The sequence below is a fragment of the Neopelma chrysocephalum genome, unplaced genomic scaffold (genome assembly GCF_003984885.1).
Source record: "Neopelma chrysocephalum unplaced genomic scaffold, ASM398488v2 Primary Assembly neopelma1_119, whole genome shotgun sequence".
Taxonomy (NCBI): Eukaryota; Metazoa; Chordata; class Aves; order Passeriformes; family Pipridae; genus Neopelma; species Neopelma chrysocephalum.
This window is the reverse complement of record NW_020897781.1, coordinates 5,892,355-5,912,969: the sequence shown is the minus strand read 5'-3', so window position 1 is coordinate 5,912,969 and position 20,615 is coordinate 5,892,355. Positions and strand designations below refer to the sequence as shown.

The 20,615-nt window shown below is 40.7% G+C and overlaps 1 protein-coding gene across 1 annotated transcript in view; it reads right to left on the bottom strand.

Annotated features, from left to right (window-relative positions):
• Positions 1 to 11,501: 11,501 nt before the first annotated feature.
• Positions 11,502 to 20,615, bottom strand: part of LOC113974372 (disheveled-associated activator of morphogenesis 2-like) — a 35,812-nt gene continuing 26,698 nt past the window's right edge. The window contains exons 12-17 of the mRNA XM_027697453.1: positions 19,746 to 19,898; positions 18,206 to 18,335; positions 18,043 to 18,075; positions 16,198 to 16,301; positions 14,595 to 14,678; positions 11,502 to 12,413 (exon numbers count right to left, since the gene is read on the bottom strand). Coding sequence (XP_027553254.1) covers positions 12,309 to 12,413; positions 14,595 to 14,678; positions 16,198 to 16,301; positions 18,043 to 18,075; positions 18,206 to 18,335; positions 19,746 to 19,898 — 609 coding nt within the window. The 3' untranslated portion in view covers positions 11,502 to 12,308. The remainder of the gene's footprint in view (positions 12,414 to 14,594; positions 14,679 to 16,197; positions 16,302 to 18,042; positions 18,076 to 18,205; positions 18,336 to 19,745; positions 19,899 to 20,615) is intronic.

Below are 20,615 nucleotides of genomic sequence, written 5' to 3'. Positions count from 1 at the left end.
CTCCCTCTCCCCTTCTAGCTGGAGATCCAGGATGCTCGGAGTGGTGGAGCGGAGATGTGGTAGTTCAACCCAAAGCTGCCAGATCCTGTCTCTGATAGCACTGACAGGGTGCTGCAGACTCCACTTCTCTCTCTCTCTCTCTCTCTCTTCCCCCGCTCTCTCTGCCACAAATTCCACCCCCCCCCTCCAGCAGTTATGTCATAACAAACCTGCCCAGCTCTCACCTACCCGGGCACATACGACGCTTCCTTACTAGCGACCCTCCCCTTGGAATTGCCCCCTACTCATACACACACTCCAGTCCTCCCAGGCAACTTTTTAAGCAGCTACAAAGCCGAAGGGAAAGCACCAGAGCATTGCAACCTCCCCTATTTTCAGAAGAAGGAGGGGGAAAGCGCTGCAACCTGCTCGAAAGGCAGCCCCTAAACCTGGAGGAGTCTCCAGGACACAGACTTCTTGTGCAAGGATTTGCAGGTTGAATTTTGGTGTGACACCCCCCACCCCGTGCATGCTGCTGCTGGTTCCCTGTCACAGCCAGGAGGGAAGCAGCTTTCTAAAGCCCATCACACACATTGACATCACCAACAGGACTTTACTATCTGCTCTTTGAGTATTAACAAGGCCAGGTACCACCTCATGGTGCTGCCACATGGCAGCTTCTGGTAGTGGTTTGATTAAACCTCTGTCTACTATTAATTTATTTTTTGATGTGTGCTGGAAGGATTGGAGCAGGTACCTTAGCTTAGTACTCCCATATATTTCAAGATTATTAAAACCATGACTGGTTTGGTGCTGCTTGATGTCCTCCAGAGAGGATCTTTCCTGCATCACCTGGTCCCGCTTGAAATAATCTCATGGTGAAACCTCAACCCACTTCAGGGACTGGCAGAAGTGACCAAGTGCTCCCAGAAGCTAAATTGGCCAAACAGGTTCCATCCAAAACACCAACAAAGGGCCAATAGTTTGTAAAACCAAGCAAATGATTTTTAGAAATCCAGCATCTTGCTGCCTTCCCATTCTGTCGAGGAAGAGGCTTGGGATACAGACCCAGCACCTCAGCTCTGTGCACTAACTAATGCTGGCCATAAATCGGGGCACTAACAGACAAAACAAATTAAAGAAGCAACAGGAGACTAACAGTAGCAATAAAAAGCACCAAAATCCCCTCTCTACTGAACTACTACTTTCTGCAGGCAAATGAGCTGGAACCGTTTTTCAGTTGATGTGGAAAACCAAGGGTGAAGCATTAAGTCTGCAGAACTCAGCAAAGACTTTGAGAAGCCATAAAGCAGGCAAAATTCCTCTTAACAAGCATCAAATGCATTAACCTCCAAAATTCAGAAGGCTAGACTCAGGAATCCCATTCATCAGGCAAGAGACAAAAAGAAATGCTACTGTTTTCTAGGAATGCATCAATACCCTCTTACTCAGTGACACCAAAAAGATGAATAGAAGAGTCCAACTGAGAAATTGCACTTACTGCAAGGAAAGGAAACAAGAAAATAAGTAAATACTTGCAGTACAACTTTGTCCCTTTTGTAGAAATTGGATCTCCACATTAAAAGACTGAACACCTGTTTGAAGGACTCCTACAAAACAAAGCTGTGTGACAACCTCTTGTGCCACAATATTTTGTGAATAAATACAAATGTATAAATACTTCACACTATTTCAACATCTTGTACTTAAAAACTCATCTGCACCTCAAGCTGCTGAGTAGCCTCTTAACTCTGCACAAGTAACAGCAAATCTATTTATAACATGCACATAAACTTCAATTGGAATTGGAAACTGCTGATAATTTTGAGAGATCAACCATTTGTCAGAGATTAAAAACTTTACAGTAATTTCAGACAACTTGATTCTAATTTCTTTTTGTTGTGGACAATGACATCATGTGTCTCTATAGATATTTTGCTGGAATGGCTGTGGACCATCTTCGTGTGCTGCTCCCGGAGAGGCTGGATCTACAAATAATATCCATAATCCAGCCTCAAATCCAGGCCTAAGTAAACAAACTGAAGAGTCCCTATCATGAAAATACCTGAACCATATCATGAAACGTCTCCTCCTTTTTTTCCCACCCAGCCAGCAGGAAGAGAGCTCCAAGGTTATTAATATCAGTGTTTGTTTGGGTGGTTGAGCTGGGATTTAACTGCTGAGCAAAATGAGGGAAGTTTGCTGGGGATGCTGTGGAAAAGGTGAGCTGAAAAGAGGAGTTTGCATTACATTCATAAGCAACAAGGTTAATGATTGTTCTTATTTTATCTGACAAAGAATTTCTTAGTATTGATCCAGCTCCCTCTAACAGGCATTATTTTTTCTTCTTCCTTCGAAAGAAAAATGAGTAAAACTAATAGCAACAATACTCAACAAGGGAAATTCAGATGGATTAAGCTCACAGCTTCTTCTCCATAATGGACACAGAAGGGGAAGCCTAAAACTGTATCCAGTTGGAAGGATTTTGCTGTTTCACAGAGAACTTTCTGCACTGAGGCAGCTTTCTGACAAAAGGAAGAGCCACAGGGAGAAAAAGGAAAAAACACGATGTTTGCATTTACATTTTCTTTTACCACTTGCCTTGTAAACCTGCATCAACTACAATTTCTGTATCAATATTGCATGATACCTTTCAAATCTCTTTTGAGAAAAAAAAAATCTTGCTTTGTATAATTAGTCATTTGCCTTACAAAAGGGAGAAATAATCTGCCTCACACTTCCTCTGCTGCTTTTGAGCTGGAGGCCTCGTGAATTCCATAACCCCTCGGTAACAGGAGCCCTCCTTCCTCTGCTTCTCTTTATTCTTTATCCTAATTATATTTCCCTTCTGTCAGGCCGAGCTCTCTGTTTGCTGAGTGTGGAGCAGGCTCTTGCAGGGAGCAGGCTGAGCACCCCCCAGCTCCCCCCAGGATTTAACCCCCAGCTCCGCGTTGTGCTGAGCTCACCCTAATGAGGGATGAGGGGGCACAGGGGGTGCATTCAAAGCCAGAATGCTGATGGCAGTTCAAACCCCTGTTTATCAGCTCAGTGGTCAGAGTTTTTCCCATCTTTTGACATCCTTTCAGGGTGGATATTGCAACTCCTGAGCTGGCTGTCGTCTCCATCTGGCTCTTGGCTCCCGTACAGAGCAGCTCCTCTTCCAGACAGCTGGGCCTGTGGCTCTCCCCTGGTTAAACAGTTTGTTGGCCAAATCCAAGACAAATTCACCTGCCTAATGAGCTTAGAGGCTCTTAAGAAGATTCCCTAAATATTTTATAAAGTAAATTTCACTTCATTTATATAAGCATAAAATGTAAAGAGATCCTATAGGAATATAATAAAATCTTCATGTGCGTGTGGAATGACTGCAATGAACAGAAGTTTGTGGTCTTTAATTCAGACAGATGCAGAATCAAACCTGGATTTTTCCTTGCTTTATTTTCATCTTAAGGTCAACCTTCCCTGGATTTTTAAGTAAGCTTTTTCTGTATGTTTGCCTATTTTAATGTACCTCTCCTCAATCCATCCCATCTTCAAGTATTTTTTAAACATTCTGCAGCAGCAGAAGAGAGAAAACAATGAAAAACAATTGTCTACTTATATTTCTTGGGCTGCTTTAGTTTCCCTGACACTCTGCTATGATAAATTTGTGTTTTGATGGCCTTCTGAGGAAACGGAATCTTAAAATTCCCTGTGAATTTTAGAGGTGATTAAGAAAATGAGTCAGCAGGATGCCTGCATGTGTAAAGGTAAAACTGTTCAGAAATGCTGACAGCATTGGCATTTGAGGTCTTTATTCAGCATTTCTTATGCAGCCAGACCTTTTATTTGACCAACACTGCAAAACTGAGCACACTTAAGGCCCAAGTGCAAGTCAGGGTCTGAAAAACTCCTGGGCAGATGCTGCGAGTCCTCCCAGCAGCTTGTCCTGCAGTTACTCCTTGATGGATGTCTGGAAATATTCCACAGTTATATTGTTACACTGAGTCAAATCGACTCAGTCTGGGTTTACATCACTGTGAAAATGAGAGCAAAATGTGACCCTGTAGGTTCTTTTTGTTCCTTCAGAGATCCTCGATGTGATTCAGTTGTTTGCAACGTCTACAGGCCAGTGAATTTCATCTTTAATTTCCACTAAGTTATCCACAAACAGTTTAGTATGTCTTGTGTTTATGTTTATTCAAAATATTTCCAGGAAATATTTTTACTTTACATGTTTGACCCCCCTGTAAGAACAGGGCTTTGGTGGATTAAGACCATAAAATCAACTCACGTGCCTTTAAAGCAGGTACTTGCAGCTGTATAACTTGTTATAAAGTAAAATTTAATTCTTGTTTTGCTACTGTATTTCAGTTTATGTCTAGGAAAGAACTCCTCTTTTCTTCCATATTTTCCTTCTAGTTTATCCGATACATTTGTGCAATTCTACGAAATAAATAATTTTGCAAAGCACTGCACTGGTCCGTGCAACAGTCTTAGATTTTTCAATTGCATTTTAATGAGGCAAGAAGTGTGATTTTTGCCCAAATGGAATGAAATCCGATGATATGGTCAGAAAACCATAAAAATAGCCTAGCAGGGAAAGCTTTCCCTTGGGGCAGGAGGGAAGGATCGTGGTTTGTTACCTGCTCTGGGCTCCAGAGCCCATTTCACCAGGTGGTAACAGTGAGCTCAGGATGGAGTTTGCAAAGGCTTCCACAATCTGCTGGTTGTCAATTTAGCTTGAACTGTTGAATATATTTTGTGTACAGCATGCTAATTTGGTGTCAAGGAAACAATTAGATTGTGAACTAGTGTCAACTGCACCAATGTGCCATTTTCTCAACTTAGTATTCTGGTAAGAGGTCATTTGGATGGCAAATATTACAATCTCAATACACATTTTTAAATTGTGGAACTAACTTAGGGAGGGCACATAATTCATGCAGCTTAAACCTGTAAGATGTTTAACATCAAGTGTAAATTATTGAGTTTCAATATTTGCAGTTCACAACTGGATGTGGGTTAGAAAGGGAGTAAATGAGTCTTTCAGTCAGAGAAATTAAATAACTCAGTGTCATTTACCAACTATACAGGCAGCTGGAATAGCAAGTCTTTTACTATCTCTGTGTCTCCTCCTGTTTGAGGATTCAGGACCAAATTTCTCTTTCTCTTGTATTTGTACCATTACCTACAGTGTTTGGAATTAAAGTTTAATAGATAATTTTAAAAGAAAAGATTCTTGGCTTTTTTTTTTTTAATTTATCTCCTACTTCCTTAGTTGGTATAATAACTTTCAGCTATAATTTAGCAACATATTTAGAGATAAACAAAAAGTATGAGCAACCTAACCTTTGTAGCAGATGGGAATTGATGAATCTGGGTAAATATTGTGATGATTTTTAATCAAAGCAAAGTAATGCAAGACTTTCTTCCAAGGTTTACTTGCCTCCAGCAAGCCCAAGTAGTGCTTCTCCTCCATCTCTCTAAAATGGAATCCTGACAGAAACCCATTTTTCTCCTTGGTTGGGTATTTAATACATAGTTTAAATAATTTCACATTTCAGCTTTCTGTTTGTGTGTCCCTATAAATGTTTAAAACTGCTCTTGTCATAGAAATTCTATGTCAAGAAAAGCAGTGGGGATTACAATGCTAATTTTTCTTTCTTTTATTGTTTAGGTTTTTTGTAAGACACAGCCATATATAAGCAGTGATTCCCCAGATGTTAATAGCAGACTCCTCCAAATATTCCTGTTGAAATATCATATATGGATAAGGACAGAGACAATTCCACTGAAGATGATCATGTGCATGGAGAGCACAGCACTGCAAGAGCTGGGTTAGAAGTCCTCCAAATCCCCCCCAAACTCCCCAAGGGAAGCAAATTCACCCCAAAGGACCCCAACATTATGTAATTAAATACATGTATCCTAGAACTCCTTATAGGTAAACTGCAGGCACCCCTGGGATGGAAAAAGATCAAGTCTTTTAAAAGTAATTTTCCATTAAGTTTGAATAATTTCCTGGACGTGCCACTGAGGAATCCTTAACCAGACCTTTCTGATTCTGCCCAAGCAAAGATGTCAAGAACAAGAAATATCTGTTATATATCCTTGTCATAGTGAGCACTTTAAAAAGATGCAGGGAAGAAAACAATACATATATTTCACAGCTAAGGAACCAAGTCCATCAGACCCCCCTATTTCTCTCCTTTGGCTGTTTGGTGTCTTTCCCAAGTGACAATCTCGTCAATTTTTTAACTCATTTTTTAAGGAAATGAGGCTCCTGAGGCCCAATTCAGCCTTTGTTTTGGTAATAACTTCCAGAAATGTTAAATTCACCGAGAAATTGTGAAATATCCATCTTCTCCATCAGCAAAAAGATTCAAACCCACTCTGGACATGGTCTTGGACACCCTCCTCTGGAGTAAATGATCTCCAGAGGTGCCTTCCAGCTTCCTGCTTTCTGTGATTCTGCCAAAACTCCTTTAAGCTCCAAAAAATATATCAAAATATGGAGAAGAAATACTAAGCAAAAGAGAAAGAAAAATTTAAAAGCCACCCAAACAGTCAAAAAACTTCTGAAGAGCTGCTTGTGTTCAATAATCACTGCAAGCTCAAAGTCCTTGGCAAGGGTGTCCTTTCCCAAGACTTCCATTCCACATGTCATTTCCTAACATGCTTCCCAGCGTTATATCAATCCCAGTCCATGGAATTTGCAGCTGGAAACACTGGATGTCTTTCAGCAGACAACAGAATTTCACTGACTGCTTTTCATGGAGCTTTCTCTATGGCTGCTCCGAGTTCTTCCTCGGGATAGTTCATCAAGATAAAAGCTAATGAGCACTCACCTGAGTCTCAAAGGATTCAGATAAAAAAGCTTTAAGACAGAAGTTAATTTTTGCCTGTATTCCAGCCCTTTGGGGAGGGTGTCAGAGCAGCCTTCCTGCTTCCAAAAAGAGAGAGACAAATGGATAGAGAGGATTTATGCCCCTAAAACCAGGCTCTGCACGACTTTGGGGCATTCGGTCTGAGAACTGGGGAGTTGCTTCATCAACTGCAGCCAAGGCTTGGAGAGCAGAGTCATCCCAGCCACGTTGTCCTTTCACAGGGCAAGTTCAGTAAATCCATAATCTAAGGGATTTGGATGGGGTTTAATTTTCCTAATCAGCTTAATTCCTGACAACAAAGTGAGAGATCAGGTTGTTTTAAATGGCAGGATTCCAAGCAACAAACTTCAATGTGAGCATTAATGCCAGGAACTCGGGATATTATCTGGGAATTATTTAATGACTGAGAAAAGTTCCTGGTTTGAAAAAAGAGTTGAGCAAATTTCTATTTATAATTCCTTCATTTCAGGGCACATCCTTTCAGGAAAATTTCTAGGAGCTACAAGAAGAATTTTGGCATAAATATGCTCATCAGTACTTGATCATTATGAACAATAACCTTTGGGGTTTGGGGGGTTTTTTTAGGTCAATGCTTATAAGCAAGTGACATCACCAGAGCACAGATCACCAGTTATTTACTCTTGTGCAAGCAAGAGTGTCAGTTATTGATGCTTCAAAACACACTGCAGTATTTTTAAATTGCATCCAGAGACCTCAAATTTACATCTGAAACCTTTTGTTTCAAGTGTCTTATTTGTGAAATGAGCTTAAAGCAATATTTAGCTACTTCATGGGGTTTTGTTGTTAAATTACTGCTGACTGCCCTTGACTAAAACATTTTCAATGGGCAAAATTCATCCCTTGGTAAATAGGCAGCAAATGTTAAGGCTTAAGCCATTTAGCATTCCCTGCAATTATTTCAATGTGCACCCAAAAAAACCCACTGTTCTGCTTAGACATCTGATGTCAGGTGCAATAACATGCTGTGACGTGAAATATTCAAGTTAAAGCTAAATAAAATTATTATTTGCACAAAATATTCATACCTGCATAAGTCTGAGTTAGAGTTTTCAAAGGCTCTCCTTTTCTTTGTTACTCTGGGAAGAAAGTAGGTGGTTCAACTTCTGGGATATTCACCTTGGCAGTGAGCAGAGAGAGTGAAAAAAACGAATAACTACATTTAATTTGCTGAGAAAACTCACTACCTGAGCACTTAGGCAGCTTGAAAACATCTTTAAAATCAGGGAATCAAATCTCGGTTCTGTGAATATCCAAATCCAAACATCTGTGTGTGAGGCAGGGAAGGATCTCTCCAAGGGCTCTTTAAGCAGCCTCTTGGCTTGAAGCTTTTAATATGTTCTTCTTTAAGATGAGCAGCTTGAAACCTGCTTGTGGTTCTTCTGAGCATCATCATTAGCAGCAACTTCTTAAGCACAGGAGCATTTTCTAAGAACACTTTGAGGCTTTAGTTGTTGTACAGTGAGTGCCCAACAGGCTCCCTTTTGGAGACCCCACGTTCTTGTTCACTTTGTCTTACCACCATTTTTTCCCTTCTCCTAAAATTGCTGTTTGGAATTGAAAAGCATGAATTCAAACTAGAAGACCAGCACACATAAGTGACATCAGGGCTTTTATGCACAGAACACCTTCCAAGTGACCACAGTTTTTATTTTGACTGTTCATTTATACAAATTAGCAGGAGCACTCTGCCTGTTGCCTGGTAATTCAAATAGGAAAGGAAAAAAAAAAGAGGAAAACTGGAAAGCAAAGTTGAGCCACTGCCCCAGGATATAATTGTCCATTTCTGGGAGTTCAGTTTTTTCCACTGAGTCTAGTGTTGGATAATCTCTGCTCTTTATATTTTTGGTTCGAAGAAATTCTGGGAAGTTTCTGCCTTTGTGGAAAGATATTTGTATTTAAACCTATTTTTTGGAAATCCCTTGTGAGTGGTGGTGCAGGTGTAACACAGGCCCCTCTGGGAGCTCAGATCAATTCAGTGACCTGTCCCTGTAGGAGCTCCATTTCTCACAGCATTTCCTGGGGCAGATTAGAAAACACTGAGACTCTGGACAGGTGGATAAAGTCAGGGATTTCTTCTGGGAGTTTCTTCCCTGAGTCATGTTTTTGGTGAACAACACCAATGTCTAATGTGAGCTACAGAAATTACCTTTCCTGTTCCTGCTGAAATACTGCTCATCCTACCAAGAGTGTGCATTTTAGGGAAACAAAGTATGAAAAGAGATCTCCACTTCCTTTTCAGTTTCTTTGCTTTTCAGGGAGCAGGTCTTACCCAGCTGAGCTACCAAAAAAGGAAAATCTGTGCAGCATTTGCCCCACAGCCTTACTTCCCACAGCTCAATATTGAGATAATTTCACTGAGTAGAACTTCTTATAACACCACCCTTCAGCTTTCATATTAAATAATAAGCCAAAAGTCAGCTCTGTGGGTTTTGTAGGGAAAAAATGATTCAGATTATTATATATAAATATATATTATTTACAAATATAAATTACTATATACAAATAAACCTGTAGTTCTTGCAGGTTGCTCCTGATAGTGCCAGTTTCCACAAAGAGGTTCATCCAATGCTTAGATTTTTATGACTACAGGTTTGCAGGATAAAATCATCATCTGCTATGAAGGATTCCAAGGATATCATCCATATGGAGACTTTGAGCTTGTCTAAATAATTTCAAATACATGTTGAGGCATAAAAACTATTATTCTTTATGCCACTAAAACTTAGTGTACAGTGATAAGTGATAAGACTTGAAAAACCCAGCTTATGCTAAATAACACTTAAGAAATAAAGACCAAGGTAGAGAACAGGGTCTATTTATTTTACATATAAATCAGGAGGTCTCTGAAATTCACATGCAGTGAAGAAAGAGCTTATTTGGGAAAATTGAAACATTTCTCCCCTGGAAGATCCCACTCCTCTCTGAAAGGGAGAGAACTTCTTGACAAGAAGATATTTGGACATTAATTTTTTTTTAATTAATGCTCCAGGATATTCACACAAAGACACAGATATCGACTACTATGTAGGATATATTTTTAATTGGAAGAGGCCATGCCAGCTGAGCTATAAAACAAGCCCAGGCTGTTAGATATAATAACAGAGAAAAAAGACTGGGGGAAAAAAGTATGTTGTGAAAAATAAAAGAAAAAATCTATTTAGTTAAAAGAGACTTCCCAGGACTCTGGAGCCAAGGTAGAAAAAACCTGGAACTTATCATGACCATCACGAACACTGCTCAGGGATGCAGGGATCTTGATACCATGGAAATGGCTCTTGTATTCAGGATTATCTTACATGATTCACATATAAATGAAGATAGTTCAGATTTTGGAGCATCAAAACCTGCAAGTGTTTACAGTGCATGTCCTGTATAGAGCACTGTGGGATAGAGAGGCAAGAAATTAAAAGGGAATTTCATTTTCCCCTTTCAACCAGAAATGAGGGGTGTGAGCTGCAGCTCCTGATACACAGATACATGCCACTGACTTCAGGGTCAACCAGATCTCACTGATCTGATGCTGACCTGAGGCAAATATAGTCAATATTTCTGTAAAATTAAATCCCTTTATTTGCTTCTGTAAATATTTTTATATAAAATAAGTATCAGAGGTACTAATCTTGCTTTTATTTTGCTCTTTTTGCTTCTGAGAAAGATGACTGCACGTGGTTAACTGGGAGAAAAGTCCTGACAAGGCTGTTGAGAAGACAAAATTGTGCCCTTTGCAAGTGCACACATGAAAGAGCTGATGGAGGGGAGCAACACTGGTGGTGCAAAGCTGAGGGATCCCACTGGCTACTTGGCTGCTGCTGCAATCATGGAATCATGGAATGATTTGGGTTGGGAGGACCTCAAAGATCATCCAGTCCTACCCCCTGCCAGGGCAGGGACACCTTCCACTAAACCAGGTAGTTCCAAGCCCTGTCCAACCTGGCCTTGGACACTTCCAGGGATGGGGCAGCCACAGCTTCTCTGGGCAACCTGTGCCAGGGCCTCCCCACCCTCCCAGGGAAGGATTTCTTCCTAATTAGCTGCAAGAACACTCTTCTGCCTTTTCCCAGTCACGGCTGTAACCCCCTGTGCTGCCCTTTGGAGCACTGAGACCAAGACAAGAAACAAAATCCCGGGGTTCTTCCACCTCCACTTTCCACTGTCCAAGTGTCTCTGCACTTGTGGGGATTGTCCTTCACCTGTCTGACACCAGCACTAAAAATCCACGTATTGCAGCACCCAACTGGTGGGTGCCCAGCTCCTTCCTGGCCCTTTTCCTAAACTCCTGGACGTTCTGTGGTCCCACCTGGAGCAGCCAAGGACGTGCTGGATATGGAGCAGTGTTATCTGCCAGCTGAGAGAGAGCTGTGATAATGTAATTTTTAGATGTAAGTGCATCTAACCCTTTCAGGGGGATTAGCCCAAACTCCTTTTAGCACTGAAGTCAGGGAGAGTGTTCAGCATTTCCATCAAAGCCCAAACACTGCGAGACCTGGGCAGTCAGACCTGAAATAAATCAGGTAAAACACTTTTTCTCAAACACTGTTTGCAGAACTGGTAGAGAAAATGCCAAATTTTTTCAACGACCTTTTAAGCTATTTTCTGCATTTAGTGTTAAAGACATCTATTTTGTCTTTGCATTTAGAGGCCTCCTTTTCCTCTCATTTATTTGAGGTCTAGATAATTATTCTAATTAAAAACATGTAAAAGCCAGCAAATGCAACAGAAGTATTTTCTCTTTTCAAAACCATGGATAATTACCTCCCATATCCATTACTTAGATGCTTCGTGACATCTTTTTATTTTGCTTCTCTGACATTTTAGTCTTCCTGCAAATGCAAATCTCACATATTGATTGATTTCTGTAGCATTTTATCCCAATGCATGACATTAGCCATAAAAAGCACTATTTTATTGTACTACAAAACAAAACACCCAGCCAGATACTTTCTCCATTCCATACTAAGTCTTCAATGCTTTAATAGCAGAAAAACAAATTAGAATTTTAGTTAAATAGTCTCCACTGTGGGTAACAGCTCCCCAGTTCATTATTAAACTTGGGAAAGTATTATTTAGAAATCAGAAGACCATGCAGAAACTTACTCACTGAAAATAATAGTTAAAACTGAGTCAGAAGACCGGGTATCAAAGGAGAAGATTGAAAAGAGAAGTTATAAAATGTCAGAAGTGTTTCCTTTCTAAATATACAGGAATCTCAAGGTACTATAACATGTACATTGGAAAAATTAAGAGAGAGGCTCTTAAGTCATCTGGGATTCTACAAATACCACTTACAAATGACACATTATAAACTGAATATCTCTCAAAATCAAGTGTTCTGCTGTACAGATACTGGTTATGTGCTTTTTATCAGTAAGTAACAAACCAAATAAATCTTGTTTCCTGGACTCCTCTTTCCCTCACCTCTCTATAAGGTCTGTGTTCTCCTTATGGTGTGACTTCAGCACAGGCCTTCCTAAACTCACTGATGAAGGAAGATATCCATCCAAAGAGTTCCTGGGAGTCCAGGTCTTGTGGCTCCCCAAACTTTACCTGTAAATTTGAAAGACAAAAATATTTAATATTAGTATATCCAAGGAATCTAAACCATGTCCAGGATCTTAATGAAATTTTAAAAAGCAAGATGAAAGTTAAATACCTTCATTACTGTTAATATTAACATAAAAAGGAAGAAGAGGTGGACAAAGAAGGGGAAGAGGAGGAAGAAGAAAACTTTGAGCTGTCTGAAATCCTAAATATGGTTTATATTTCATGGCAGGTCAAAAAGTTTCCCTTTTCTGTCATTTTGCTTTGCAAACAAACAAAAATTATTCATAGGGAAACAAATATTTTTGGGCGAGACAGTAATTTATCAAAGAGCCTTTCCCTGTTCCTTCTGTAATCTGAAAAAGGTGAACAGATAGGAAGTTTTTAAAAAAGATGTGAATGATACTGGCAAAAAAATGAATAAATTCCTCTATGTGAGGGTGGGGAGGCCCTGGCACAGGTTGCCCAGAGAAGCTGTGGCTGCCCCATCCCTGGAAGTGTCCAAGGCCAGGTTGGACGGGGCTTGGAGCAACCTGGGCTAGTGGAAGGTGTCCCTGCCCGTGGCAGGGGGTGGGACTGGATGATCTTTAAGGTCCTTCCAACCCAAACCATTCTGTGATTCTATGAAATCCAAAGAACATGCTCCAAAGGCTTCACCAAAAAGAGATTGACCTTGGCTGTAATTGAGAGCTCCCCTGTAACTGTGGGATCAGCTCTCCTGAGGCAGAACAGCAATGAAGTTGTATTTTACAACTTCAAATTGCGGCTGAAATACAGGAGGAGGTTTGGGCAGATCTGTTATTCCCTAAAAGTGTCCACCTGGACACCATCTAACAGCTCTTAGGAGCAAACCCTCTGCCTGGAAGTCAGAAACACGGCACCAGAAACCACTCAAATATAATCCAGGCACAAAAACTTCAACATTAAGCACTGACACCTGATTAATAGTTTTGCCTGTGTGTTCCTAATTGCACCTCCTGGGTTCTCCAAGCCCTTCATCTCTGGCACATCTGGCCCATGGTGTGCCATCAGTTAAACAGTAATGAGAGAGGCATTTCCTGGAGCTAATGACCATCTGTGAGGAGCTGATAGCCCACAGTTATGCCACAGGCAGTTATCCCCAACTTATTGCTCATCCCACAGAAATGTCACATGCCAAGGTCACTATTGATTTCATAAGCAGGATATAAAAACATCAACGTAGGCCTGTGGAGTTTTGGGTCATGTGCAACATGATTTCCATGGCTACTCCAACACAATTCCAGATCAGCTGTTCCAGGAGAGCTGGACTACACCTTTCTAGTGCTTTTGGGATGATAAGGTGGCCTTTGGTCACCCATCCTATTTTATATTTGCTTTACATTTGTTGATGCTTTATAAACATGCAAAAGGATCTGCTTGGCAATAACACTGTTCAGAAGGAAAAAAAAATCATTCTAAAGGAGAGAAATACATCAAAAAAGTTATTTAGAGGATAACAGGGAAATGAAGACAAAAAGGAACTGGCTTAAAGGTTGAGGAAACTTCCAGCTACATGGAAAATGAAATCCTCTTCAGATGCAAATAAGAGTCTCAGATGTTCTTCTTGGTTTTCAACTTTTTTGAAGGCTTGGGACAGAGTTCTTTATGTGCTGCAGACTAATCTGGCTTGCTGCCCTAAACTGAGGTGTTATTCCAGTTTGCAAGAGCCACAAGGAAACCCCTGTGCATTCCTACAATATCACTTTTAGTAAAACATCACTAATTAAATTTCCTTGGTCAAACATCTCGCTAATCTGCAGTGTCTGTTCAGGTAGGTCCCCAAAGATCTTCCTGGCTGCACCTTCTGTGTAACATTTGCTCATCATTGAACTTCTCTACTTTTAATCCCTCCCCCTGACAAAAAAAAAAAAGGGGGGAGGAAAAAAAACCACCACAAAAACCACCACCACACTTAAAATCATGTCCCACTCCCCAAACCAGGACATTATTCTGGTTTCAGAGGTCAGCACTGTATTTCAGCAACCCCTTTGCTTAAAACCTCTGACCACTGTTAGATGGAGGGTTTTGTTTCTGTTTCTATAGACTGTATACTATCAAGCACATGGGAATTTCTTGTGCTTCTTTCTGCTTCTTTCTTCCCCCTCTTTTTTTTTTTTTTTAAAGAAATGTAGATTTATTTTCATTGCATTTTAATATAATATGTACCAGTACGTTGCTATAAAGCTTCTTCATTTCATCACATCTTTTTGACAGCTGGGATAGATCCCCTTCATATTTCTGAATTAAATCCTGTAAGAAAATAAAACTTCTTAATTTGCTGTAGGAGTATAATATTAAAGCAGGAATTAAATAGCAGTGAAAACAAGATAATTCAAGTCAAAATTTTCATGTCACAAAAATTTCACATTTCACAAAAGAGAAGCCTACACCAAGCACACATATTTCCTTGCAAGTATTAAGACATCAAAGATGGAAAAAAAAAGAAACATCAAGGTTAGACAATTTTAACTGCATTATTTGATGACATTACCTAAATCTATTAAAACTGGCAGAACTAGATAAGCATCAGAAGGTCTTAATTTCCACCACATTTGGCCTTTTTGCATGTGAAGCAAATGCTTCCAGCTTCTGGTTCTTAAGGAAGCAGAAATAGGACCTTAGAAACTTAAGTTTTGGAGTTAAATTTCTTAATTATGGTTCCTTTGTAATCTATGTATTTTTGATGGCTGAACATGTATGGAAGAAGCACCTGGCAAGCTGTTCCAAAGGAGAAGGAAACACATGGATTGAGCAGATGCTGACCCTGCCCAGTGAAGCTCAGCACAGAGATACCTGGGACAGCAGAGATGGACGTGTCCACACCAGAGTGGGGAACCCCTGAACTGGCATTGGCCCAGCTCACAAGCAGCACAACAGTGCTCTTGAGTTATTAATTCTCTGTACTTGAGTTATCAACCCCTCTGCTGACTCCTGGCCAAAGCTGGGCTTCCTACAGCCTGCTCAGCTTCCTCCCCCTTGTGTCCTCCAACCCATCTTGTTCTGTAATTAGTAAGGGCAGAATAAATTTAGATCAATTTATAATCACAAATTAGGCCTGGCCTTGGATGATGCACAAGCAGAGCCACCTTAGATCAGCCTATAATCACAATTTAGGCATGGCCTTGGATGGTGTTTCTTGGATGGTCTCTTTAACCAAGTAACATTGATAGACAAGAGGAAACAGCCTCAAGTTGTACCAGGGAAGTTTGAGATTGGATATTAGGAAAAATGTCTTCTTTGAAGGGATTATCAAGCATTGGAACAGGCTACTCAGAGAGTGGTAGAGTCACCATCCCTGGAGGGATTCAAAAGACATGTAGGTGGGAGACCTGGGGACATGGTTTAGTGGTGGCCGTGGCAGTGACAGGTTTATGGGTGGGCTCAATGCTCTCAAAGGTCTTTTCCAATCTAAATGATTCTATGATTGTCTGTGCTATCTCCCCTTCTATCTGAAGGCAGAAGAAATCATTACAAATTTATGTGTGCTCAAAAATTCCTATTATTGCAAAGTGCTTGTCATGGGCCACTGTGGGGCTGCCTGTTCCTCATCCACTCCATCCCATTTATCTGGTGAAGCAAAAGCAGGAGATGCAGAAACTCTGAAAAGCCTTCCCATGCTGCAACTTACACTGTGAAATACTCTCAGAAGGGAATAAAAAACCACTTTCCCTCAAATGCTCCTGATTCCCTTGTCAGGGCAGATCTCAGACAAACTAACAGATTATTCATAATTTACCTCCAGCCCACAAGAAAGTTGTGGTAGCTTTACCTTTAGTTCCTTGCAGAACTGTAATTCCTGGGGTGTTGCCTTGATTGTCTTGGGTTTAATAAGCCTCCTGCACTGAATAATGTTTTCCAATTCTTTTCTTAAAACTAACAAAAGAGAAAGAAAAGGAGGAATTTCACCAGCATGCAGATGTGACCAAAGGACTGCAAATGTCTAATTTAGGACACAAGGAAAATTTAGGAGAATATGGCCCTATAATATGTTCATCCAGGAATATTAACTTTCCATTTTGAAGTAGAAACCCTGAAAGGGATATTTTATTATGGAAAAAGCAGTATGTGATCACATCACATCGCTGCAGAATAATGAAGAGGTCGATAGCATGGTAATGCAATGGTCATAAATCTGGCCTTTCCTAGCTCTGGGCATTGGGATTAGCCATGAAAATAACACACTTCAAACCTATGTTTTTGTGTAGAAAGTTCAGGGTTCCTTTAAAGATAAAAGAACAAAAATTCTCTTCTATGCACAGTGAGAAATGTTGTCAGTTGGCACCGAGCGCAACACTGGTCTGCTATCCTGGGAGCTCCCACACTGGGAAATGGGGAGAAAGAGGATAAAGCCTTGCCTCTGGGGGCTTGGTCCTGAACTGACCCAGGCTGTAGTGTGGCATCTTCCTCCCCCTGTGCTCGTGCAGGACTTGCAGCAGATGAGCTCCAGGATGTGCCTTGAATGACATGGTGAGAAAGGCTGGTGCCGTGGCATTGGGGCCGTCTTCCCTCTCTGCCCTGGTGAGTGGGACCCAGAAGAGTGACTAAGCTGGGCCCATCAGGAATTCAGGAAGGGAAGAAGCCAGTGAATCTCCTCCAGCTCCCATGAATCACTTCCTTTGACAGGTGGTTTCTGGTTCCATGCCCATTTTACCACTTTAGCCACGGCTTTCCAAAACTGTCTTTAAAATATTTCATGATTTTGAATTGCATTGTCACTGAAGATCACAAGTGAATGAAGGTAAATAGTGTTATTTTTGGTTACTTATGTCTCTTAAAAAGCTGATTGGAATTTCTGAGAGCAGAATAAAACACACTTCAGTAGCCTCAAGCTACATGCCTGGCTGACTTGCAAAGTCCAGCAGAAGGGGTGCGAGGGTTTTTCAACCCAAAATTTGACATATAGATATAGACATGCTATCAAAGGCTGGAATGGGACATATTGGTCTGTAGTTATGGTCAGCATACATTCCACATCTTCAAAAGGTAGATTTTTATAAACTTTCCACATCATACAAGTCATTGGCACCCACTCAGACGCTATCCCTACCAGCTTTCAAGAGTTCAGTCTAAAATCCATTGAGCTCACTGGCATCTCATGGCACTGTTCAATGGTGAGTTGTAAATATCTCCCCAAACCAATCTGACATTTGAACAACCTTATTCTGTTCCCTTCTCTCGACTTCACTGGTGCTGGACTCCTTTCTAGAGGAGGAAACCAGTTTGGTTCAAAGAAGTTCTTGAAGTCCAGGACTGAGCTGCAGAAAGTTTTCTCCTGGTGCATTCCCAGCTCCCAGAGAATCTGCTACAGATGTGACTTTGATAGAGCATTTGTAGCACTTAACATTTGTACTTTATGATAAACTCTATTTACCACGGGCAGTATATTTTTTTTTTTACATTTTTAAACCATCTGGACACACTTTAGTTATTTCTTTTTTTTTTAATTTCTTCTAGGTAACATGGCAGCTTAAGCATCACCATAGCAACTCTTCACCTCAACGTTTTGAACCTTTACCTCTCTTTACAAACTACAGAAGTGCAATGAAAGCCTGTTCCAAATGACTGCACAATGTATGAAAACCTTTCTCTGGATGTAGAGACCACATTTACATACCATCAACTTCAGCACTGAGGCCCTTCATGGAAGCTGGAAAGGAAGAGAGGGGGAAAAGAATGTTAATAATTATCATTCATATCGTGAGGATGGGAGTTTCTATAGAAGTTGAAGGACTTAATTTTTTATTTGTTGATTATTTTTCCCCCCTCCCTCCTCTTACCATCAGGAACAGCTTCAAATTCTGTCAACTCCTGAGAAAATGTGGCCAGATCAGGCTCATGTAAGAGGATCTGTTCCACAAGGGCGTGAAGCAAAGTGAACGTCCTCTCTTTACCCCTCAGCAGAGGTAACTGCAAATAAAGCAGAGCAATGATTGACAGACTGAGCTGTTACACCTTGAAAAAAAAAATAAAAAAAGGAACAGCAGGGTTGTTGATAGTTTCCAGGTAAGTTTGACAAGAATAGAGAACAACAAAATTAAACTTCTCCTTTTCAATCTGCCATTTCACACACATTCTTGATTAAGATCAGCTTTCCACTTTCACATCCCTTGACCTTCCTTGTTCTTCTCTGTCTTATTCACACAGATCTTTTTAAACTGAAGGTATCCTAATTGATTGCAACTGATTTTGGACCTCCACACAACCACAGTCATTATTCCTTTCCACTTAGAAGTAGTGTGCTGTGTTCATGAAGAGAGCAAAGTTCCTTAATTGAATCTGGGAAGATGCTCTGTGGCAGAAAATGATTTTGTAGGCATTTTTCATTATGATAGATGTGGTATTACAGGCATTATATATAAGGATAATAAAAAAAAGAATGCAAGTTGTGTTTCAGAATTGTCACTAGACTTATAAATCATTCACTCATATAATAAAGTCTCCAGATGGGAAAGATATCTTATAAAAACAAAGTAAAAATCCTTCTCTCTTCTATTTACAGATGAGGCATAATTTTACAATACTATGAAAGGCACGAGCAGCTTTGGAAATTTGAATCTGTTGCTTACTTTTTAGGATAAGAATATTATGCTCTGCAACTGCTGGATGGAGGAAGGGGAAAAAAACCCCTATTTTCAGCAGCAGCATTTTCTGACGGCAAATTCTGATGAAGAGGGGAAAGCAGGTTGCTTAAAACTAATGGAAAACTCAGGCTAATGTCACACAAGTGGTAGGTCAGTGAAGAGACAATTAGAGAATAAAGAACTAAATGATGCTTTTTGTACAGCAGATCTCTGTCAGGAAAGAGTGAAGATCACAACTCCCACCTTCATCCCCTATTAAATCATCCAGCAGAGCAATGATGAGGGGTTAAAAGCATTGCAGGAAATTTCACTCCCTTTCAATTTGTTAATTTGTTTAAATTCTGCTTTTGAAATTTTACCTTAAAATGGCCATGTACCACTTGTTGCAAAAGACACTTAGATTCATGGAGTCATAGAATGGTTTGGGTTGGAAGGGACCAACCTTCCCCCCAGGGCCTCACCACCCTCACAGGGAAGAATTTCTTCCTAATATCCCATCTAACCCTGCTCTCTGTCAGTGTGAAGCCATTCCCCCTTGTGCTGTCACAAGGCACAAGGCCCTTGGAAAAAGTCTCTCTCCATCTTTCTTGTAGCTCCCTTTCAGGTACCTGAAGGCCACCAAGCCCCCACCCAGCCAGTGCTGCTGTCTGAAATGGGGAAATGCATCTTTTTATCACAGACATTCAAGAATATAATGTTAAACAGGACTTTTACCAGCAAGAAAATATTTACTCACTTTGGCCAAAGACGACAATCGAAATCCTTTCGCCACCTCTTTTCCAGCCTTCTCGTTTAGATGGTTCCCAATGGCTAAAATGTACTCCAAGACAGCAACAAACTTCTGGCTGGATTGCAGCTGCTTACTGGCTTGGATCTTCTGGTTTATCAGCTGAAAAACACACACAGATCTTCCTTCAGTTCAGACTGAAAATGTGGGTAAATCCGTGGGGCCCCTGTGCCGAAGCCTCACCGTCCCCACCTGAAGAAAGTCACACCTTATAAATGACATCTTCCCACTCAACTCCCCCAAGGAAACAGGCCTGGGGTTTTCAGGAAGGACCAGTTAAAACTCTCCCAGCCAGATGAAGCTGTGTTGGCACAGTGACTCTGCCCAAAAGGAGGTCACATCCTCTCTGGCTGCCAAAACAACTTCAACCCATCTCTTAAAATGCCTCTGCAGAAGAAGTGTTTTGCTGTTTGAATGCACCAGATTGCACCAAATGTCAGGTACCAGGGGAAGCAGAGCCTGGAGCTCAGTGTGGGGCTCTCCAGCTTCCACCTCCCTCCCTTCTGTTTATACCAGCTGAAAACTGTTATCAAAATTCTTAGCACAGTTTCCCCACAAGGAAGAATAATGATTTCCTGTAATCAAACTCAATATAATTCTGTTTTCCCAGGGAAGCCACCTCCCTTCTAAGGCTATGGACACAAAAGGTGGTTTTGTTTTCCACAAGGAAATTTGTATTTTTTTAGCACCACACCTCTTTTCATCAGTCACCAACACACAAACTTAAAAACAGGGAAAGGTGGAAACACACGGGAGAGCTGAAAGCTGTTGTTAAAACATTTATAGCACATCTCAGGGCCAGAGAGGGCTGAAAGCCAG